The sequence below is a fragment of the Lepidochelys olivacea genome (genome assembly GCF_965140295.1).
Source record: "Lepidochelys olivacea isolate rLepOli2 genome assembly, chromosome: 20".
Taxonomy (NCBI): Eukaryota; Metazoa; Chordata; order Testudines; family Cheloniidae; genus Lepidochelys; species Lepidochelys olivacea.
Window position 1 is genome coordinate 19,780,918 of NC_140430.1, and position 23,185 is coordinate 19,804,102.

At 64.1% G+C, this 23,185-nt stretch overlaps 1 protein-coding gene across 2 annotated transcripts; it reads left to right on the forward strand.

The window, feature by feature from the left end:
* Positions 1–310: 310 nt before the first annotated feature.
* ZSWIM4 (zinc finger SWIM-type containing 4) lies at positions 311–23,185 on the forward strand. Of its 2 annotated transcripts, XM_084609809.1 has the most exons (14): positions 311–685; positions 4,159–4,360; positions 12,973–13,329; positions 13,736–13,884; positions 14,278–14,428; positions 15,198–15,377; positions 15,713–16,027; positions 16,337–16,474; positions 17,084–17,347; positions 17,483–17,618; positions 18,062–18,219; positions 19,099–19,262; positions 19,722–19,803; positions 20,204–23,185. In XM_084609809.1, exons 1-14 carry the CDS (start codon positions 521–523, stop codon positions 21,076–21,078), a joined length of 3,336 nt encoding a protein of 1,111 aa, XP_084465935.1. In that variant the 5' UTR covers positions 311–520; the 3' UTR covers positions 21,079–23,185. The 2 variants fall into 2 exon arrangements, with proteins under 2 accessions (XP_084465935.1, XP_084465934.1); XM_084609808.1 differs by having other exon boundaries at positions 17,084–17,618.

The following is a 23,185-nucleotide window of genomic DNA, read 5'->3' on the forward strand; positions in this document are numbered from 1 at the left end:
GGTTGCTATATTGTTGCCATTTCCAGCCTCTTTCGAATGTTGTGAATGAAAGCTCAGCGGCCACACCCGCCTTCCCCATATATGGGCACAGCCTCCCGGTCCCGCGCTCCCTGATTGGTGCATCACTCGCCCTGATTGACGGCTCTCCCCAGACTTCCCACGTGGGGGAGGGGGCCCAGCCACTGATTGACAGAGAGATCAGCCATTGGCAAGAGGGGGCTGCCTCCCGGCGGCCAATGGGGGTCGGGCAGGGGGCGGGGAAGCCGGGGATCAAGCAGCCGTCGAGCTCATTGTTGTGGAGCGTCTTAAAGGGGCCGCATCGCGGGGCCGGCCCGGAGGCAGCGGCGGGGGATCTGCGCAGCGAGAGCGGCCCGGGCCCGAGGAGACCCCCCCCCGGCCCCCCAGGGCGGGACCCGCCGAGCTCCGGACCCGGCGGGCGGGGCCCCGGCGAGCCGCCCGGGCGAGCCCGGGGATCGAGCCCGAGCGCTGGGCCGCGGGGAGCCCGAGCCCGCCCGAGCCCATGGAGCACCCGGCCGCCAAGCGGCGCTGCGGCCCCCCCGGGGGCGGGGGGCGGCCCGAGGGGCCCGGACTCGGGGCCGCCGCGGAGGGCGGCGGCGGCGGCCGGCCCGAGACGCTGCTGGATCTCAGCGCCAAGCGGGTGGCGGAGACGTGGGCCTTCGAGCAGGTGAGGGGGGCCGGCCCCGGCGGGGATCCCCGGCCTTCCTGGGGGGGAGCCCCGGGGGTGTCCCCCCCCCGTGTCGGCTCTCCTGGGGGGGAGCCCCGGGGGTGTCCCCCCCCCGTGTCGGCTCTCCTGGGGGGGAGCCCCGGGGGTGTCCATTTTTCTATCCCTTATCCCCCCATCACCCACCCACACTTCTGCCTTCAGCTCCCCCCCCCCGGGTTCTGAGGGCTGCCCCTATAACCCCACTGGGGCATTTCCCCCAATCTCTTCCCTTGGGGTGGCCCCACCTCATCCTCTTCCCCAGCCCCCGGTCCCTTTTGAGAACCCCCCCACCGCCCCTGTGGGATGCTCCTACAGCAGGTGTCGGCAACCCACCTTCTGACCTTCTCGCCCCCCACGGCCTCTGAGCCGGGATCAGGCCCTGCACCCCACCGGCTGAGCGGCCTCTTGCCGCCCACTCCTCCTCCCCTGCCCCGTGGCAGGTGCCTGCCTGCGGGCAGGGTGACACTGGCTGGGGTCAGAGGAAGTGGTTACTCATGCCCGGGCCAGACCAGCCCTCTGTAAATTGCTGGGTGGCTCTTTGACCTCCTTTTGGGGTGACTGGCAATCCCGGCTCAGCCCCCTCCTCTGGGTTCCCCAGCTTGGCTGCCCCAGTGGGGAGCACTGGTGGGGAGGGGGTGTTCAGTTATTGGGGAGGATGGAAGCTGAGCAAAGGGGAATTTCAGGGGTTGTCTCCGGGACTGGAGGCAATGAGCCAGGAGGCCCCTGCCCGCCCTAGATTCCTGCCTTCAAGCTGGGTACCAGGGAAATCTGTGCTGAGAGCCAGAGCTGAGAGCTGGCGGGCACCCTCCTCATTGCTTGGGACTTCAAAAACTAGTCTGGGCAAAACCCCTGAGACGTGACCCCCGGAGGGAGCCTTGACAAACAGCTGTGCAGCAGGGTGGGGAGCAGACTTGTCTCCCCATCTCCCTGCTTATCTGTACGTGGGCCTGACTCCCCCCACCCTCCAAACCAGTATTTAAACCCCCCTGTCCCCTGAGAATCCAGGCTGCTGGGACGATCCTCTCCCAGGGAAGGGATTTGGTTTCAAGTCAGGCTGGGAAACTTGTCAGACGGGAGTCTCCTGTCATGACACCCCTCCCCGAGAGGAATGAACCCTTCCCCGCCAGCCCCCACCACCAGGGCATGCTGAGCCTTTGTGCTCTGGAACAGGTGAGAGAGGTGGCTTTAGAAAGGGCAGCTTCCTTCCATCCAAGGATCAGCCCCAGAGACGCATTTGGCAGGGGGCTGATAGGACCAGTTAAAAATGCAGGCTGCTCAGCCCTCAGCTGTGTTCTTGGTTTTACTCTTCTGCGCGAGATGGGCTGAGCTGAGGGCTGGGTGTAAAGACCCACAAGGGTGTGAGATTTTGCCCTGCTGAGAATTGGTCCCTCTGACCCTTAGGTCATCCGTTCTTGACCTAGCTGTCATGTCGTGCCCTTCCCCATTGCTGGATGCGGGGCTGGGGGTGGCCCCTGGCTGGTTGCGGAGGTAGAGAGAGATCCTGGTGTCAGAGAATATCAGCACTGGGACATCCCTGGACAGGAGCAATCCTCTAGTGGCAGACGGTGCCCTAGTCATTTTTTTGACTCCAAGGGTCCAGCTGCAAATGAAGAGTCCACACCTGACTGCGAGATCCTAAATGCTCCTCTTGCCCCGTTCCTCCTAGCCCCGGACCATGGGGGCCCACCCAGCTTGGGGTCTGCATGCTGAGGGAGAGGAAGGTGGTTCGTGCACGAGCTGAGAGCTGGGGTCAATTCCTTGTTCTGCCACAGACGCCCATTGCCGGGAGCAAGTCCCATTGTTGCTCCATGCCTCAGTTTCCCCTCTGTCCCTTGGGGGTGATAGCTCTGCCCTGTCTCACAGGGGAGGTGTGAGGATAAATACAGTAAAGATTGCTAGGCCCTCATGTACAATAGACTCTCTTCTCCCTGCCCCTTCTCCAGGGTATATTTCACACCTCGCGTATCCGTGCTGGTGTCTAATGAATCTGTCGGGGCTCTTGTCTGTTGGCCAGGCAGCTCCCCAGTTCTGTAAAGTGGTTTATTTTTAAGTTGCAAGCACTTTCTTGTTTAAGTCTCTGCTTCTTAACACTGGCTGGCTCCTTGTTTGCAGGGCTGCTCAGCTGAATCCAGCCCCCCCGCTGCCCCCCCCCCGCCCAGTCACTGATCCTCCGCTTTGAGGGGGTTGACAGAGGAAAACATGCAAACCAGGGCGGCCTGTTTTTTTCTGTGGTGAAACTGACAGTGGCTTTTTTCTTTTTCTCTTTGCTCTGAGCCCCTGCGTCATGGAGACCTAAATCTGCCCTTTTAGAACATTGTCTGTCATTAGTTTCTGACCCCCTGACATTTCCTTGGTAGGGGGAGAATAGACCGTGGGTGTCCTTGAAAATAACACCCTATGGGGCTTTAGTGTAATGCAGTAGCCCTGCCTTCCAGTTAATGGATGGAGGGCTGGTTGCAAGGAGCCCTGATCCTGCACCCCTCTCTGGGGGGATCTCCCAGGAGCTTTGCCTGATGAAGGCAACAGGCCCACCATGAGAAATGAGCTCATCACGGGGGCAGGGTGTTGAGTCTAGGGGCTTGCGAACGTGCTGGACCCAGCCTCCCCCGTGTGACCTCAGGCAAGTTGCTGCCCCTCTCTGCGGTTCTGTTTTCCTCCTCTGTGAAGTGTGGGGGGGCGGGCATGATCCTTCCCTTGTGTCTCTGTTCCATGGTGTGGGGCAGGCCTTCGGCCTGGGGCTGTGCAGCGCCGGGTGCAGTGGGGCACTGGCGTCAGCCCGGCTATGAGAACAATGGTCAGGTTTGAAAATCTCACCGAGGGGAAACTGATGGTTCATTGCTGTTTTATTCCCTCGCCTGGTGTCTCTCTGGGGCCTGGGTTCTTGTCATGGTCCTTGCTCCCCACACGCCTTGGCTCCGTTCCCCTTTGAGTCTTCCAAGCCAGCAGAGCCCCGGTGGCTGTTTTAGCCAGCGGCCGCTGGGTTGGACTTGTCGTGATGGGGAGCATTACACAGGATCTATGAGTCTTCCCCTGCTCTAGCCACTAGATCCCGCTTCCCTCCTGCCATGCTTCGGGGAGAACGCTTCAGAGTTCCCCCCACATGCCCCTCGCTCTGGAGGGGTCTGTGCTCGGGGGTGGGTGTGTGTGTCTAGAAACAGCGGCTGATCTGCCTCCCTGCTCCACCAAACCGGCTTCCGGGGGCGGGGGGCGTCTCTTCAGCCTTGGCTCCCAGGTGCAGGCTCATCCTAGCCAGCGGCCAGGGATGGCCCAGTGACTGGAGCATCCCTGCTACTCCGGTGGCACTTGGAAGATGTTGGCCCATAAGTTTCCACCGGCCTTTGGCCACCCGGGTGAGGGAGGGCGAGAGTCGCTGGCTGAGCCCGGGTGGGTGACTGATGCCGTGCCCCTTCCGCCCCTGCCCCCGTGTCCTGCAGGTAGAGGAACGGTTCTCCCGCGTCCCGGAGCCTGTGCAGAAGCGCATCGTGTTCTGGTCCTTCCCACGCAGCGAGCGCGAGATCTGCATGTACTCGTCCCTCGGCTGCCACCCCCCTGACGGCGAGCGCGACTCCCGGGTGCCCTTCAACCGCGGCCTGCACCTGCTGCAATCTGGGGCTGTCAACCGGGTGCTGCAAGTGGGTGAGTGCTGCCCGCTGGGGGCTTGGGAGCAGGGCAGGGTGGGGGCCGGGGCAGAGGGCAGTTGGGGCTGGCGAAAGCTGCTGCATAGGTAGATCCTCACTGGGAGGGCATCTGCAGGGAGCCCCTACGCTCGCCCTGCCACTCGGTCCCTCTGCTGAGCCTGCCCCAGAGAGAGGGATTGGCACAGGATTGGGACCCAAGTTCCACTGCCGGCCCTGCCATGGACTTCTTGGGCAAGTCACTGCGTCTCTCTGGGCCTCAGTTTCCCCAGATCTAAAACAGGGTCTGATCCTTCCTCTGTCTTCTCTGTTTAGCTGTCGCTCTGTGTCCGTGCAGCCCCTGCTAGCCGGAGGGGGAGGATCTGTGTGGTGCCAGGCATGAGGGGGTCTGGATCATGGTTGGGGGCACACCTGTGCGGCATCTGGCATGACAGGGGGCCCCATGTGGCACCCAGAACCACAGGGACCCCCATGTCGGGGGTGTCTGTGCAGCACCCATCCCAGGCCCCTAATTGTGTGCCTGTGTGCAGCGCCTGGTCCGACAGAGACCCCAATCGGGCGGGGGCGGGGGGGGAACGGGGACTCCAGGGGCTGGTCGCTGCTGGGGCTTGTGACATGGACGATTGCTGCCCTAAGAACCAGGCGAAGTCTCAGCTGCTGAGATGGGACGGGCCCACACCCTGGGATCCAGTCCTTTAACCCGGCCAGTATTGCTGGCTCGGTCCCGGTCCCGGTCCCCAGGGGGCTCGGTCCCGGTCCCGGTCCCCAGGGGGCTCGGTCCCGTCCGGCTTGAAACATCCCAAGCCCTTTGCCGTCCCAACACTAGCATCTTCGGATCGGCACCGGCCAGGTCCCTGGGAGAAGCCCCATGTCCTGGCCTCATCTGCCCGGCTGTGGACCGGCCACTCCCTGTCTCTAGTGTGGCATCAGGTTGTCTTCCTGGGCCTGTGAACGGCAGGCTGCTTAGCCCAAAACACATGCTTTGCCTTTGTCTGAGTTCTCTCCCCATCCGACTCTGTCCCGCCCCCCAAGGGCTGTTCCAGGCCCTTCAGGAGAAACTGTAGGCAGCTGGGGGCGGGGGGGGGTGCCTGTGTGTCTGCACTAGCAACTCCTCAACCAACTTCCAGGGCTTCCCGTCCCCTTCTCATTTCGGCAACAAAAGTCTGTTTGTCTTTTTCAAATGTGGTTCCATTTGGGGCTGGTGTGGTGTGAAATCTGGTTCTTCTCCCCCACCTTGGTGGAAAGTCTGATCCCCTTCACCCCAGTGGGGAAAATCACTCCAAATGTTTCCCCTTGCCCTGGGGGAAATTGTCTGGGAATAAACTCTCAGAACTGGGTGAGGGCACCCGCAGCATGGCTTTGCTTTGTGTGTATTGAGAATCAGACGCTCCTGTGGGATTTTTCTGGGGGTGGGTTTGAAATTTGCTCCTCATTGAATCTCAGAGGGTCTGAAAGTGCTCAACAGAGTCCCATTGTTGTAGAAGTGGATGCCCTCTGGGGCTCCTGCAGTGAGAGACCCCACGGACATAAGACTCTCTGTCTTGCGCTGACGTCTGCTAGCAGCTCCGGCTGCGTCTCTCTGGGGGATTGCGTGCCACGAGGCTGCAAGCTTTCACCCCCACGCTTGTTGTCCCCAGTAGTAACTCCAGGGAGCGAGGACACAGCAGCATCTCCAGCACCCAGCTTTGCAAATTCCGCTCCCAGGAAGGTGTTGGGTCTGGCACCTGCGTGGCTATTTCACGCCAGCAATCCTCTGTTGGGGAAAGGCCCAGGCAGACCTGGGAATTAAGGCCTTGTGAGCCTGTACGTGCAGCTGCGTGGAAGGAATCAGCTCCTAATACTGCTTTGTATTAGGGCCCAATTGTGTGTCCAGCATCCCTGAGCTACTAATGGAAAGGCCAATTTATTTGGTCAGTGTTGTACACGTGGGAATGCAGTGTGGAAGGTGCTGAATGGGGTGGCAGTGTGACCTCGTGGCTAGAGCACTGGACCAGGATGCAGGAGTTCTGGGTTCTGTTCCCAGCTCTGCCATTGGCCTGCTGCATAACAATGGGCAAGTCAGGTCCTGTCTCTGTGCCTCAGTTTCCCCATATGTAAAATGGGGCTAATAATTCCGACCTTGTTCGTGAAGTGCTTTGCGACATGCCACTGAGAGTTGCTAAGCTGGGGGTTTGTTGTTCACACGCTGTAGAAACACAGGCCAATGCAGCCACCTTGGCAGAGGACCCATTTCCAGTCCCCCGGTTGTGATTTTGAGTGTAGACCGGTCCTAGCCATGTCTCTGGGCTGTGCTCCAGCCCAGGTCTGCCCAGGGACACTTAGAGATGGGGCCTGCCTGTGTGCTATTACAGAGCTGTGTCCGGAAAGCCATATGGAGCCAGTTAGTTGCATGCAGCTGGACCTGCAGGGCCGCATGGCCTTGATTCCCAGCTCTTCTGACCTGCCCGTGCCTGCATTCAAGACAGGATTGCTGATGTGAAATAGCCAGGTGGGTGCCGGACCCAGCACCTTTCCCGCTAGCGGAATTGGCAGAGCTGGGGCCGGCTCCATCCTGCCTGTCTAAGACGCTGCTGTGTCCTCGTAATGCAGTTACTGCTGGGGCCAGTGGGGTGGCTTAAGCTCATGTGTTCTTGGTGTAAAAGATCAGGGCCAGAAAGCGTCACCCAGGTCTGTTAGCGGATGTCTGAGCTGAAAAGCGTTTGGCTGTGGGGACTCTGTCTTGCAGCACCAGATCAAGGGGACGTTGGTGAAATGAAAAGGCATTTTCTTCAAACTGCTCAAAGGAAAGGCTTTGTCTGACCATTGCGTTAGCCTGCGGAACCCATGTCCACTGGATGGCCTCGGGGCTGAGAATTTAGCAAGGGTCCGAGGGATTGGATGTTTTACGTGGTTAACAACGACAGCCGCAGTTAGTGCTAGCAGCCATCTAGGAAGGGATGGATGACTTCTTTCTTCAGAGCTGAAGCCAAGCTCTGACTGTTGTCTACACTACAGCCTAAGCCTGGGGTCTGACTCTCGGCATTGGGCCTAGCACACCTCAGTCTGACTCTGGTCAGGCACCAGACCTGGGTCCTGGGACCCTGCTGCGGGGGGGTCTCAGCCCAAGTCCTGCTGTGACTCCGGTCCAAGCCCTGTCGTTTCGCAGTGTGGACGCAGGGCGAGGTGCAGATCCGAGGCAGAAGATCGGCGCAGAGTGGAGCGTCAGCATGGCTGTGACGCCCGGGTCCAGCCGTTGTAAACCCAGGCTTGCGCTGCAGTGTGGAATCGGCGTCCCTGAGCCTGGGTCCTCCAGCTTAGTGGGCGGTGGAGACACGCCCTTGGGGAGACCTCATGCAGGGGGTGGGGTATCCCTCGGGGGCTGCTGCGGGGTTGGTGCACTGTCCCTGGAAGCACAGGGAGGCGCGGAGCTGGGTCTCTGCTCCGGGCAGGCAGTCCCCGTGCCCCTCTTGTTCCAGCGCCGAAGGGCTGAGCAGCAACGTTGACGAGTTTGAAATCAGCTGCCTCGAGATCCTGGCCCTTTGCCGCCTGAGCAGGCTGGCGACGCCCCGGGGAGCGCAGGGTCCCAGGCCAGACATCCTGGTGCCTGCCCTCCTGCGTGGCTCCTCGTGCCGCTCGGTTAGAAACCCGCCCGCGCTCGGGCCAGAAAGGGCCAGGGCTGGCACAGCTGCCAGGCCCCTCGGGCGCTTGTCCCCGGGGCGATAAACGCAGGCCTGGTTTGGGGTGGCGCCGGGTGCTCGTGGAAGTGCGAAGGTGGCTATGGAGCAAAGGGGTGAGCGGCTCCCCCCGGGGCTGGGAGGGGAAAGGTGGCCGATTTCCGAGGGGGGCTGTGGGCAGGAGCGCCGGGTTGTGTGTGCAGGGGTGGGGATGGAGGATAGCCTCAGTCGGCTGCTTGTTCCCAGCCCCTCTGCCCCAGAGCTCCCGGATTTCTGGGCGTGCTGTCCCGGGGTGGGGGGGAGCAGCCCCCGGGTGCTCACCTCGTGTGAGTGGAGTGGGCGGGACCCACGGGGTGAAAACCAGGACTCGGCTTGTCCCACTCCCCTGCTCCAAGCCGGAGGCAGGGCAGCTTCGAGTGCGACTGGAGCCGAGATGCGACTCCCACTGCTGATTTGATGCAGTGTCTGGAGTAGAACCAGAGGCAGCTTGGCCCAGGCACCAAGCTGGGAGGCAGGACGCCGGGGTTCTTTTCCTGGCTCTGCCATATGAGCTTGGGCACATCCCTGCCCTGTGCCTCAGTTTCCCTAATAGTGCTTGCTGAAATCAGCCTGGTTGTAGCTCAGTTTGGCTGGCCCCTACGGCCAGGGCTGTGTATTTATAACCCCCTTTGTGCTCTCCTCCTCCCCGAGATCTCTGAGCAAGGGCCGTGGCTTTTACAGGGTTTGTAACACAAATCCAGTGTCCCGGGTCACAGGCTCTGGGGGAGTGAGACATTTAATGGAGTTTCCGTATTCAGGCTGGAAGCTTGTCGGGTCTGTTTGTGTATTTCGCCTCTAAGGACCCCACAATCTAAATCTCACCTGCCCCTGAGATGCAGCCACTTCTGGGGCGGCACGCAGCAGCGCTGCTCAACAGGTCAGGATGGAGGGGGAGGAGGGTCATACTCAAACAGCACTAGAGTGGACACCACAGTGCAGCTGCCTGTCCGAATCCGTCCCAAATGGAGCTGGGGTTCACGCTGCCCTCGTCGAGGAAGGAACTTTATTAACGGGTGCTTGCTGGTGGAGCTGAGGACCAGTGAGGGATTGTTGAACAGCTCTAGAAAGTTTAGCATTTATTTATATAATGGCAATGGTTAGAGGACCTTGGCCAAGCTGCAGCTGCCTCTGGGGTGGAATGCAGGGGCTGTTTGTACAGGGAGTCCTCACCCAGCACTGAAATGCAGCCACCGCTGGGGCAGGGTGCAGCAGCTGCAGGGCTGTTTGTACAGGGAGTCCTCACCCAGCACTGAAATGCAGCCATCACTTGGGGGAGGGGGGGGGCAGCAGCTGTGTACAAGCCACACCCCTGTTTAAGACAGGAAGTGAAGAATCCTGCATTCCAGTGAAGGTTATAAGCTTGTTCCCCACTGTGGATTTTGGTTCTCTGTCCCAGTGCTAGGGATCCCTTGGGTTCTGGGTGCTGCAACTCTCCCCCCCCCCCCCCCCAACGCCTTAGAGCTCTCTTAGTGAGAGACGGTCCCTGCCCCACAGAGCTCACGCTCTGGGTAGAGGATTATTATCCCCATATTGTAGATTGGGGGGTGGGGCGGAAACTGAGGCACAGATTGCCAGTGACTTGCTGGACAACACCCAGAGTCTGGCAGAGCTGGGAACTGAGTATGGATCTCCCCGAACCCATGCCCGTCCTTCCAAGCCGGCCGCACGGGACCCCAGCCCAGGTCTCTGGGTGGTGTCTCCCTTTCTCCGTGGGAAGTCGGGAGGCGGGGTGAAGTGCCTGGATTTCTCTCTGGCCTTGGGGGTGACGGGGCCCCTCTGGGTCGTGGGGACTCCAGCTGGGCTGAAGCACTGTGCCCGGGCGGTAACTGTCTGTTTTACTGCCTGCAGTCTCAGTCGGGGGTGGCGGGGTGGCCTGGGGCCTGCTGTGTCTCTGACCCCGTCCGGGCAGGCCCCAGCTGCAGCGCGGCCCCATTCCCGGCACCCACAGTCTCTTCCTCTTTCTATTTCTAGCCCCTCCCGCGTGTGCCGCTGGCTCCGGTCCAGCCTGCGGCGTGCAGTGACGTGAGCCGGCAGCCACGGGTTCCACCCCGAGCTGTGCCACCGTGAGTCACCGCCTGGCCCCGGGCCAGTCTCGGTCAGACGTCAGCACCTGCCACCCATGCTGGGCTGTGATGCAGCCGGGGGCGGGGCGCTGCTGGCGGACTGGTTCCATCAGGGTGTCTGTGTCCCCACCTCCCCAATACCCGTCTCACCCGTGTGATTCACCCCCGGTGCTGGGTGTGTGCCAGGCAGGCTGACCTCCCCTGCCCCTTCCTCCGGGCAAGCCGGCTCTCATCAGCCCAGCCTCCCGGGGATTCACCCGCAAACGCCTGCTCCTTCCGGCCGGGGGGAGGGGCTGCAGGTGACCCGGGGGCGGGGGGGAAGAGGGCTTTTAATGCCTTGAAACTCCGAAAGGGCTCCTGCCAAAAGTGGAAACCAGTACTATGGAGGAGCACAAAAGAACAGCCCAGGCCGGTGGGGACAAACGGAGAATGGCTAAGGCACAAAACGAGTTGCCCCTGGCGGGGGACACAAGCCGCAATACCAAGCAATTCCTTAAATGTGACAGGAGCAAGAGAAAGGGGAAGGGAAGAGCCGGGCCACTACTCAGCGGGGCCACAGAGCTCATAACTGACGACCTCACGAGGGCTGAGGTGTTTAATGCCTGATTTGCTTCAGTCGTCACCTCAGCGGTTAATGGCGACCGGGTCCTCGGCAGTGGTGATACTAACAGGAAGGGGGAAGAACCGGTGCTAGGAGACGGAGATGAGTTAGCTGCATGCATGGCGGCAGGCCCGGCGAACTCGCCCTAGGTACTGATGGAGCTGGCCACAGCAAGCTCAGACCCGTCCGCAATCCTCTTGGAGAACTCCTGGGGGACGGGGGAGGGCCCAGAGGACCAGAGCTGGGCAACCGTGTTCTTAAGAAGGGGAAGGAAGAGGCCTGGGAGCTATAGACCAGTCAGCCTGACCCTGGTACTGGACAGACCGTACCAAGCCAACCCAATGTCCTCGTTTGACCGCGTTCCTGGCCTGGGGGGCGTGGGCAGTAGACGTGATGTAGCTTGATTTTAGGCAGGCTTTTGATGCAGTCCCACATGGCGCTCTCATGAGCGGACTAGGGGTGCGTGGTCTAGATGGAATTATGATAAGGTGGGTGCTTGAATGACTGTACTCTGAATAGTTACCCGGGTTTGCCCTCCAACGCGGAGGACAGATCCGGTGGGGTCCTGCAGGGCTGAGCCCTGGGTCTGGCACCGTTCGTTAATGACTCGGATGATGGAGGGGATGCAGATGGCTCCGAGCTGCAAGGGGCTGGCCCCGCTTTGGAGGCAGGATTAGAATTCAGGACAACCGCGACAGATCAGAGAATTGGTCTGAAATCTGCAAGAGAAGCGCAAACTCCCGCACTGAGGAAGGGAAACGCAAAGGCCCAGCTACAGGCCGGGGACCGGGCCATCACTAGGGGTGTGCGGGGCCTGGGACATAGGCGCACTGTTTCTAATCTGCCAGGGGTTGCTCCCTGCCCCTCCCCCAGGCTCTGCCTGGGCCCCGCCCCCAATCAACCTCTTCCCCCCAAGGCCCTGCCCCTGCCCCGGCTCTTCCCCCAAGTGCTCTGAGCCCTCACTCCTGTCCCCTCCCTGCGGCAGGAAACAGCTGATCTGTGGGAGGTGCTGGGCAGGGCCTGCTGGTGGGGGAGGATCTGGTAGGGGGGCTCCTCTTCGCGCCCCCCCCCGCCCATCTGCCGCTCGCCTCACCTTCCCGCCCGCCTCCTGACGGTTTTATAGAAGCCCAGGGCCCCCCAGAGCATGGGGCCCAGGGCAGTCGTCCCACTTCGCCGAACTCAAGGGATGGCTCTGAAGGGGGAATAAGTGGCTTGGCCGCAATGCTGCCGAAAGGGGCCTGGGGTGACCATGGGTCACAAATTAAACATGGGCTGACAATGGGATGTGGTCGCACAGAAGTGAGGTGCAGAGGCAGGCGGGGGGTGTCAGGCCTGGGAGGTCGGTGCTGGGCTCCGCTCGGTGCTGGGGAGGCCTCGGCCGGCTCCGGGGGCCGCAGTGGAGGGAAGACGCGGGGAAGTCGGGGAGAGTCCGGAGGCGAGTGTTGGTCTGCGAGGATAGGGGATAACGTCGGGCACGGGGGAATTGCCGGTGTGGATTTGTCATGTGCCCTGGCGCTCCTGGCCTCCTGCAGGCTGGAAACTTGGTCAGCCAGAGGACAGGGATGGATTGTTCTTCGTGGCTGCTGGAGGCAGGACAAGAAGCCCTGGGCTTCCTCTGCAGCAGGGCAGATGTCGGCTGGATATTAGGGGAACCGTCTAACTCTCGGGGCAGAGCAGCTCCGGTCTGGGTGTCCGCGGTGGGCTGTAGGATCCCGGACACTGGAGTGTTTAAGAGGTGGTCGAGGTTTTCTTGGCCCTGCCTCGGCGCAGGGGGCTGGAGGTGGTGACCTCGCGAGGCACCTTCCCGACTGACCTGGTGATTCTGTGACCGAGAAGCTGAGGGGGAAGCCCGGGGCCAACTCCCTGGCAGCGGGATCTGGACTCTGACAGCACCTGAAGGCCCCAGTCTCCACTGAGGTCTCTGTTGGGCCAAGCGCTGCACAGATTCCCCACGCCTGCTCCACCGCCCAGGATCAGGGCCCCCTGTTGGGCCAGGTCCTGCGCAGGCTCTGACCGAGATCAGGGGCCCCATTGCGCCGGGTGCTGCCCAGACCCACGGGGAGAGATGGTCCCTCCCCCAGAGAGCTCCCAGGCTCCATAGGCAATGGGCAGGAGGGGTCTAGTGGTTAGAGCAGGGGGCTGGGAGCCAGGACTCCTGGGCTCTACCCCAGCTCTCAGAGGGGAGCGGGGACTAGTGGCTGGGGCGGGGGGGCCGCCTCCCCCTCCCCGCAGCAACCCTGTCCCCTCCCATCCCCAGGCTTCCACCTGAGTGGGAATGTCACGGAGCCGGCCGGCCCCAGTGAGCCGGAGCGGAGCTTCCACGTCTCCATCAGCTTTGACCGGTGCAAGATCACGTCGGTGAGCTGCGCCTGCGGCAGCCGGGACATCTTCTACTGCGCCCACGTGGTGGCGCTTTCTCTCTGCCGCATCCGCAACGCCCGGCAGGTGGAACTGCGTCTGCCCATCTCCGAGACCCTCTCCCAGATGAACCGCGACCAGCTGCAGAAGTTCGTGCAGTACCTGATCAGCGCCCACCACACCGAGGTGCTGCCCACCGCCCAGCGGCTGGCCGACGAGATCCTCCTGCTGGGCTCCGAGATTAACCGCGTGCATGGTACGGGGGGCGCCGCCCATTGGCTACGGAGTGGGGGGACCCGTGGGGGGGGGGGTCGCTCTCGGCCCTGGGATCCGCCGCCCATTGGCTACGGAGTGGGGGGACCCGTGGGGGGGGTGTGTCGCTCTTGGCCCTGGGATCCGCCGCCCATTGGCTACGGAGTGGGGGGACCTGTGGGGGGGTCGCTCTCGGCCCTGGGATCCGCCACCCATTGGCTACGGAGTGGGGGGACCCGTGGGTGGCTGTGGAATCTGGGATCTGCCTCCTGATTGGGAGCAGAGCAGGGGCCTCTGTCACTCCCTCCCCCACCCCGTTGCCCAAGAAGGGAGGTGGAGTCGTGGGGGTGGGGTTCTGCCCTGCTGACTCTGTCTCCCCCCCCCGACCCCCGTCCCCCCCCCCCCCCCAGGCGCCCCAGACCCCACGGCTGGCGCCGGCATCGAGGACGCCAATTGCTGGCACCTGGACGAGGAGCAGATCCAGGAGCAGGTCAGGCAGCTCCTGTCCAACGGCGGCTACTACGGGGCCAGCAAGCAGCTGCAGTCCATGTTCAACAAGGTAACTCCTGCCCCCGCCAAGGGCTCCCCAGCCTCAGCAGGGCCACAACCGCCCTGCCCCCTGGCCTGGCCTGTGTCCCCTCCCTCCCCCCTCCACGTTGGGGTCCTGTCCCCCCCCATGGCGTCCCCCAGAACAGGGGTCCCTGCTGATCACTCCTGCCCCCGTGCCCTGTCCCACCTCAGCCCCTTGCTGGAGCTGGCTCAGACCCCTCTTCCTGGGGGGCGGGAGGGGGGGCGTGTTGCTGCCTGCCCCCTTTTGCCCTGCAGTGCGGGGGTCTCTGCTGGAGCTGGGGGGGAGCAACCCTGGGCTGGAGGCCTCCTGGGCTCCCCCCACCATCTGCCTTGGGCTACAGCGGTCGCCAGCCCCCCCTGAGTCGCACCCCCCGCTCCCCAGGTGCGCGAGATGCTGCGGATGCGGGACTCCAACGGCGCCCGCATGCTGATCCTGATGACGGAGCAGTTCCTGGAGGACCCGCGCCTGGCCCTGTGGAGGCAGCAGGGAGCCGGCATGACGGACAAGTGCCGGCAGCTGTGGGACGAGCTGGGTAATGGAGGGAGCCTCTTAGACTAGCACCTCCCAGACTAATCTGCCGGTGCTCCTCGCTCCCGACCCGCAGCCCCCGCTGTCCCAGCCCTGGGCCCCCCACCTCTGCCGGTGCCCCTCGCTCCCGACCCGCAGCCCCCCGCTGTCCCAGGCCTGGGCCCCCCACCTCTGCCGGTGCCCCTCGCTCCCGACCCGCAGCCCCCCGCTGTCCCAGACCTGGGCCCCCCACCTCTGCCGGTGCCCCTCGCTCCCGACCCGCAGCCCCCCGCTGTCCCAGGCCTGGGCCCCCCACCTCTGCCGGTGCCCCTCGCTCCCGACCCGCAGCCCCCCGCTGTCCCAGGCCTGGGCCCCCCACCTCTGCCGGTGCCCCTCGCTCCCGACCCGCAGCCCCCCGCTGTCCCAGGCCTGGGCCCCCCACCTCTGCCGGTGCCCCTCGCTCCCGACCCGCAGCCCCCCGCTGTCCCAGGCCTGGGCCCCCCACCTCTGCCGGTGCCCCTCGCTCCCGACCCGCAGCCCCCCTGCTGTCCTAGGCCTGGGCCCCCCACCTCTGCCGGTGCCCCTCGCTCCCGACCCGCAGCCCCCCTGCTGTCCCAGCCCTGGGCCCCCCACCTCTGCCGGTGCCCCTCGCTCCCGACCCGCAGCCCCCCTGCTGTCCCAGCCCTGGGCCCCCCACCTCTGCCGGTGCCCCTCGCTCCCGACCCGCAGCCCCTGCAGCCTGGGTGAACTTTTGGTTTGCTGGTGCCTGCATCACCCTGTTCTCCCTGCTGCAGGGGCCCTGTGGGTATGTGTGGTCCTGAACCCCCATTGCAAGCCGGAGGAGCGTGCCCTGTGGCTGGCACTGCTGAAGAAGTGGAACAAGCTGGATGTCTGCCCCTTGGAGGAGGGCAACTATTCCTTCGATGTGCCTGGAGCCACCATGGCCCTGCAGCCCCCCTCGGTCCCCAGTGCAGGTATGGGGGGGGGACAGAATGGGGGCCCCAGGGAGGGGACAGGAGTGGGAACTCGGAGCAGAGACAGGGGATAGGCTGGAGGGACCCTTGGGCAGGGATGGATGGAGCTGGGAGCAGTTCCCCATTCCCTGGACCCCAAAGCAGCGTGGGGAGTGTTTGCTCCCCATGGCTCAGATCTTGGCGCTCCCTACAGGGGAAAGGCCCTGAGCCCCATTCCCCCCGCCTCGCCAGCCAGCCAGGCCCCTGCCCCGGGGCTGGATGGGAGTTGGTGCCCCCCAGAGGGGCCAGGCCCTGGGTCTTGCTGCCCTGCCCTGAGTCCGGCTTTTCCCCGGCAGCGGCCGCCCGCCAGACCGTCTTCGGCCGCGCCATCAAGGCCGGGGAGCTGCGCTGGGGCGACTGCCACCTGCAGAAGATCCTCAGCAGCGAGGGCTACAGCCTGGGCATGAAGACGGGAGGCGACAAGCTCTGCTTCGACCCCCAGGGCCGCCCGCTCTGGCTGGGCGACCCCTTCCCCACAGCCTGCGCCCGCGTGGACGCCCTGCGCTCCCACGGCTACCCCCGAGAGGCCCTGCGCCTGGCCACCGCCCTCGGCACCACCATGCGCCTCCAACGGCGCCAGCAGCTGGAGAGCTACGAGCAGCAGAAGAAAGGTGGGGGGGGGTCCTGGGGGGCAGGATGCCTGGGTTCTATTCCCAGCCCTGGGGGGGGGGGCGGGGGAGGGGACGGTCTAGTGGGTGGAGCCAGCTGGAAGCCAGGACGCCTGGGTTGCTGGCTCTGCTCACGGAAGTGGGAGGTGGACCTGCCAGCGCCAGCCGGGGGGCTCCCTGACTCAGGTGTGGAGGAGCAGGGGGCTCTGGGCCGGGAGGGGCCCCCCTGCAGCGAGCGTGGCCAGTCTCAGCTGGCGGGGTGGGGGGGCGGGGAGAGCCAGTGTCTCACGGGCCCTCCCGACCCCCCCGCAGAGATATTGCAGAAGGGCAGCACGTCCATCACCAACCTGGAGGGCTGGGTGGGCCACCCCCTGGACCCCATCGGCTGCCTGTGTCGGACCCTCCTGGAGCCCTGCCGCACGGACCACGAGGGGCTGTCGCTCTGTCCAGGTACGGGGGGGGGGGGGGTGTACCACGCTCTGTGGCCGGGGGGTGGGTCGCAAGCAGAGATCCCGTCGACCCCCCCCTCCCCCTTCGGCAATGGGGACCGGTGGGGAGGGGGCAGTGCTGGAACAGACTGGGGGGGGGGGGTCGGCATCGGTGTCTGTACTTCCAGCTCAGTCCAGGGCTCCCCCGGTCTCCTCCCGCACGGGGGAGGGGGGGCACGCCGGCCGTGGCTGACTCCCCCCCCCCCCGGTCTCCTCCCGCACGGGGGAGGGGGGGCACGCCGGCCGTGGCTGACTCCCCCCCCCCCCCCCCGGTCTCCTCCCGCACGGGGGAGGGGGGGCACGCCGGCCGTGGCTGACTCCCCCCCCCCCCCCCGGTCTCCTCCCGCACGGGGGAGGCGGGGCACGCCGGCCGTGGCTGACGCCCCCCCCCCCGGTCTCCTCCCGCACGGGGGAGGCGGGGCACGCCGGCCGTGGCTGACCCCCCCCCCCCGGTCTCCTCCCGCACGGGGGAGGCGGGGCACGCCGGCCGTGGCTGACCCCCCCCCGGTCTCCTCCCGCACGGGGGAGGCGGGGCACGCCGGCCGTGGCTGACGCCCCCCCCCCTTGGCAGACGTGGCGGCGGAGGGGAAGAAGAAGGTGCTGTACCAGCATGTGCCCATCCCCTGCAGCCCCGGCTCGGGCACGTCGTACCTGACGATGGCACTGGAGGTGGCGGTGGCGGGGCTGGGGCAGCAGCGGGCCCTGCCCGAGGGGCTCCACGCCCAGGACAAGGTGGTGCGGAGCGAGGAGCAGCTCGTCGCCCTGCTGGACGAGATGGAGCTGGACGAGAGGCTGGTGCAGGTTCTGCGCAAGCAGGCCGCGCTGCTCCTGGCAGGTACCGGGCTGCGTCCCGCCGGGCGGGCTTCCCTCCCTGCTCCGGGGGGCCCAGCTGGGCTCTGGGGTTCCGGTGGGGCGGGGGGAGGGCGCCCGGCCCGGCCAGCCCCTCACCCTGGCGTCTGTTCCCTGCCAGGCGGCCCGTTCAGCGGCTTCGGGGAGGTGGTGTTCCGGGAGAGCGTGCCCATGCACACCTTCGCTCGCTACCTCTTCGCCGCCCTGCTGCCCCACGACGCCGACCTGGCCTATCGCCTGGCCCTGAGAGCCATGAGGTATGTGCCCACCCACCGGCCCCGGCTACCTCACCCCCCCACCCTGCCGCGCAGCCTGGGTACCCCTAGCCGCTTCCTCCCCCCCCCATGTCACCCAGCTGTGCCGGGGGGGCACCGGGATACCTGGTGAGGCTGCATGGGGAGGGGCCGATCCACACCCCTACGCCCCCCCCCCGCCAACTGCCATGGAACGAGCTGCTCCCATGGGGGATGTGGGGGGGTGATATCCAGTGTATCTCCCCTCCTGTCGCCTTTGGGACCAGGGAGGGGCTGGGACTCCTGGGTTCTCTCCCTGGCTCTGGGAGGGGGGTGGGGTCTAGTGGTTAGAGCTGGGGGGCGCGGCTGGGAGCCAGGACTCCTGGTTCTTTTGCTGGCTGTCCTGCTGAGCCCGGGGTTGGGGATGCTGGGACCTCCCCTGACCAGCCCCCTTTTCCCATCCGCAGGCTCCCCGTGCTGGAGACGGTGATGCCGGCCGGGGACATCCTGCACCAGAACCCGCTGGACTCCATGATGGCCAATCGCTTCCCCCGCTGGTTCATCCTGGGCCACCTGGAGACGCGCCAGTGCGAGCTGGCATCGGCCATGCTCACCGCAGCCAAAGGTGAAGCCAGACACTGAAGCACGGGCCTGGGAGCCAGGACTCCTGGGTTCCGTCCCCAGCTCTGGGAGGGGAGTGGGGCCCTGTGGTTAGAGGGGGGCTGGGAGCCAGGACCCCTGGCTTCTGTCCAAGCGCTGGGAAGGGAGTGGGCTCTAATCGTTACAGTGCAGAGGGGTAGAGTTGGGCACTACCTAGGGAGGTGGTGGAATCTCCTTCCTTAGAGGGTTTTAAGGTCAGGCTTGACAAAGCCCTGGCTGGGATGATTTAACTGGGAATTGGTCCTGCTTCGAGCAGGGGGTTGGACTAGATGACCTTCTGGGGTCCCTTCCAACCCTGATATTCTATGATACTAGGTCTCCTGGGATCTACTCCCTCCTCTGCCACTGACTGAGTGCCCAAGTCAAGTCCCTCACACGGCCCCATGCTGATCCCATGGGAGGACGAGGGGACCACAGAGCCCTAAGCTTCTGTGATAAGACACTTGTTCCTCTGGGCCAGGCAGGGCCCCCGGATCCCCTTCACATGGGAAAGGATGCAAGATCTCAGCCTGGGGCCGGATCAGAGCCGGTGCCCCCTAGAGGGGACAGGCCCCGTGTCCCATTCCCCACCCCCCTGAGCCAGCCAGTCCCCACCCTGGGGCCAGATCAGAGCCGGCGCCCCCTAGAGGGGGAAGTCTTTGTAGCCCCTTCCTGAGGCTCAGAAGCTGGGCCCCTGTGATCGCTGGGAGCTGTGGGCATCAGCCCCACTGGGAGCCAGGCCCAAGGGCGCTCGAGTCGTTCTCCCCCTCCCCCCCCGTTCCTAGCCCTACAGCTTGCAGATCTTTTCCCCCTGGGTGTCCCAGCCACCCCTGGGGCTAATCCCTGCCCCCCATCCCTGGTCTAGGAGACCCCAAGTGGCTACACACGGTCCTGGGGTCCATCCAGCAGAACATCCACTCCCCCGCCCTCCTGTTCAAACTGGCCCAGGATGCCTGTAAGACTGCAACACCGGCCAGCGCCCCGCCGGACTCCACGCTGCTCAACATCTCCCTGGAGCTTGGCCTGCAGGTATGTGGGGCGGAGGGGGGTGGGGGGGACGGCTGCTTCCTGACTGGAGGAGTGCGAAGATCTTGACAGACCCTGTTGCTATGGTTGCTTGCCCAGCACTGACATGCAGCCACCTCTGGGGTGGGGCGCAGCAGCTGCTTAACAGCACACAGTGGGAAGGGGGTGGCATCTAGTGGTTAGAGTAGGGGTGGGCTAGGAGTCAGGACACCTGGGTTCTACTCCCAGCTCTACCACAGTTTTACTGTGAGACCTTGGGCCAGTCCCTTCCCCTGTTGTGCCTCAGTTTCCCATTGTGCCATGACCCCACCCCATGTGCCCTCAGCCCCTCTGGTGAAAGGCTCTGTAAGAGCTATAATCCGAGTGCACGGCAACTGTAGATGGGTTCCCCGCCGTGGAGGCTCTGTCTTGTTGGGGCCGTGCCCCGGCCACTCTCACGAGCTGTCGTCCCCCACCCCACAGGTGATGCGGATGACTCTGAACACCATGACCTGGCGCCGGAGAGAGATGGTGCGCTGGCTGGTGAGCTGTGCCACCGAGATCGGTGAGTGGGCGAGCCGGGGGGGGGCATGGATACCCCACGAATGGCCCTCTGCCCAGCTGACCCCCACCCTTCTGACACGGCACCTGGTGTTCCCGGCAACCCAGCATGGATGGAAGCCAGGACTCCTGGGTTCTCATCCCAGCCCTGGCAGCGGAGTGGGGTCTAGGGGTGAGACCAGGTGAGGGGTAGGGTCCCTGGACTCCTGGGTTCTCATCCCAGCTGGAGTTGGGCAAGTTGCAGTCTCTTTTGATGGGGACGATCCCTGCCCGCTGCAGCGTTCGCAGGCTGGGTGGGGGAATTGAGGCCTGTGACCTGAGCTGACCCCTCCCCTGGGGTCTCGCAGGCTGGGCGGGCGGGTGGAGACCCGTGAGCTGCACTGAGCCCGCCCCTGCCCCCCCAGGTGTGCAGGCTCTGATGAACATCATGCAGAATTGGTACAGCCTCTTCACCCCCATCGAAGCCACCACCATCGTGGCCGTGACGGGCACCACCCCGGCCACCCTGCTGCGCCTCAACCTGGCCTTCGGGCAGCGGGACGAGCTGTGGGCCCGGGCCCGGGCCGTGGCCCTGCAGTGTGCCATGAAGGACCCTCAGAACTGCTCGCTGCCTGCCCTGACCCTGTGCGAGAAGGACCACGCTGCCTTCGAGGCCGCCTACCAGATCGTGCTGGACTCGGCTGCCACGGCCGGCATGGGCCACTCCCACCTCTTCACCGTGGCCCGGTACATGGAGCACCGGGGGCTCCCCCTCCGTGCCTACAAACTGGCCACCCTGGCCTTCTCCCACCTCAGCATCGCCTTCAACCAGGACACGCACCCGGCCGTCAACGACGTGCTCTGGGCCTGCTCGCTCAGCCACTCGCTGGGCAAGAGCCAGCTCTCCGCCATCGTGCCCCTCATCATCCAGAGCGTGCAGTGCGCCCCCATGCTCTCCGACATCCTGCGGCGCTGGAGCCTGCCCCCGCCCGGCCTGGCCGCCCTCTCGGGCCGCCGCCACGCCGCCAAGCCCCCCGCCACCCCCGGCCTGGACAAAGCCCCCCTGTGCCAGCTGCTGGAGGCGGCCATTGCCGCCTACGTCAGCACCACCCACTCCCGCCTCACCCACATCAGCCCCCGCCACTACAGCGAGTTCATCGAGTTCCTGTGCAAGGCCCGCGAGACCTTCCTGCTTGCCCCCGACGGGCACCTGCAGTTCGGCCAGTTCCTCGACAACCTCAAACAGACCTACAAGGGCAAGAAGAAACTCATGCTCCTGGTGCGGGAGCGATTTGGCTAGGGGGCGGAGCCACAGGCTGATCCCTCCCCCTTGGGGGGGGCACAGGCTGATCCTCCCCCTGCCTTGGGAAAGGAGTGGCTCAGGTGGGGGGGGTCTATGGATTCAGCTGGAGAACCCCCACATTGCTGCCCCCTGAGGGTGACAGTTGGTTTGACATAGGGCCCCCCTATCATTCAGTTCAGGGGAGCCCTTGGCCAGGGGCCCCATCTGAACGGGGGTCCCTAGGCCAGGACCTGGTCAATGGGGGGACTCTATACCCGTTTGAAGGACCCCGTTTCTCTCCAGTGTTCAATTTATATTGGGGGGGGCGGACTCATGGTGGGGTTGTAGGAGTCGCAGATTTCAGTATTACCGCTGGACGGCTGTGGCTACCAGCCGTCTGTCTTGAAGGATCATCTGTGAGAGCCGAGCGGGGGGTCGGAGCTGGGCAGAAGCGGCTGGGGGTGGGGGCCGGCCTGGGTGTGATGCACAGAATGGGGGGTGGCTGGGGCCCTGGAGCTGGGCTCGGCGGCTGCTGCGAGACGAGTGCGATTTCAGCCAGCACCTGGGCGGCACTGCTGGTTTCCTGCCACTTTTGAGCCAGGTGGGGGATCCGTAATCCTTGGAAATCAGCCCTGTCTCCACCCCAGCTCTCCCTCCATCCGCACCATTTTTGTCCGGAATTTGAAGCCGTGACAGCAGAAGACCACACCTGCCCTGCCCATTCCCCCCAGCAGCGAAGTGGGGGGAAGCAGGGCAGGGGCCACGCCAATAGCGGATTTGTTTCCCCTGCTGGCGTCTTGCAAGTGCGAGGAGCCGAAGCTGTAACGCCGGGGAGGGGCCAGGCCCTCAGCTCCTTTAGCCCCACCTGTTCCCAGCCTTTCGAAGGGCTAAATGACCCCTTGCGAGGTGGCCCCGCTCGCTGTCTCTGAGGGTGGATGGACCAGCCCAGCAGGAGCCAGGAAGCCAGAGGGGACCTGGGTTTTCCTGCAGTGCCCCTCCCCGTGGTATCTGAGCGGGTCAGATCTGGCTCCGTGGCGAGAAGGGAGCCGGCCCAGTCGTCGTCCAGAGCTGGGAGAGGCCAGGGGAGACCAAGCTGCAGGGCCTGTTTGCCCTTGGTTCTAGCCTGGCCGTTCCCGCCCTACCTCCCAAAAATGTCTCCAGGAACCAGTGGCTCCAGCCCTGGGCCCAGCACCTGCAACCTCCAAGCTCTTGGGCTGCCTCTTGCCCAGCATGGGGCACCCGGCCGAGGGGGACAATCGCCCGCCTGCCAGCCTGGTGGATTTCCTGCAGTTCTTCAGTTCCTTTCCAGCTGGGGGGGCAGTTCTTTCCAGTTGAATATTTAGGGACCAACACCCCCCCTGTTATCTCTGGTCCTGTCTGTCCCCTGTTCTCCCTCCCCCCCCACTATTTCTGCTCCAACCCTGGGGGGAAGGAAGATGTAGATGAATCCAGGACCCAGCTCTGAGGGGGTGGTAAGCTAAATCGATCCCAGTAAAGAAGGGGGGGCCCTGATCCAGCCTGTATTGCGCCCCTATGTGGCTGGGGGTGCGATCGGTTCTGCAGACACCCCCAAGTGAAGGAGTCCTAATCTGGTCTCTCCCAGCACAAGGCTCCGGGCAGGGGGCCGAATGCTTTCCTGGTTCGTAGCTCATACCTCAAACCCTCCCCCTGCTTCAGGCCAGAACAAGACTCCTAGGAGGGTTTTTTGTTTCTTTTTCTACCCTGGGTGGCGGGAGGGTAACTTCTCAGTGTCCACTAGGGGGTGCCCTCCCCCCTCTCCAAAATTCCATTTTCCTCTGGCTAAATTCTACTCAGGAAAGACCCGCACGGGCACGTTACAGACTCGATTATTGTGAAGATGAGATAATTAAAAAAAATTAATATATATGAAGAGAGGGTCTGAAGTGACTTGGGGGGCGGGGGGCTTTAATTTGACTTTAATACTCTGTGTCCCTTAATAGCCGAGGAGGAGCAGCCGATCCTATTCTATATTGCACAGCTCTGGGGAGGAGCCCTCCTGATCTGGTTTGTTACTTACCGGTCATTGTGGGTTTGTTTGTTGGTTTGTTTGTTTCCTTGCCTATATTACAACAAAAAACATGTAATTTTGTAATTTTTTTCTATT

Coding starts and splice junctions, on each gene's coding strand:
- ZSWIM4 (XM_084609808.1), top strand. CDS start 521: ATGGAGCACCCGGCCGCCAAGCGGCGCTGCGGCCCCCCCGGGGGCGGG. Junction 13,885..14,277: donor TGCAGTCCATGTTCAACAAG/GTAACTCCTGCC, acceptor CCCGCTCCCCAG/GTGCGCGAGATGCTGCGGAT. Junction 19,263..19,721: donor CCCTGGAGCTTGGCCTGCAG/GTATGTGGGGCG, acceptor CCCACCCCACAG/GTGATGCGGATGACTCTGAA.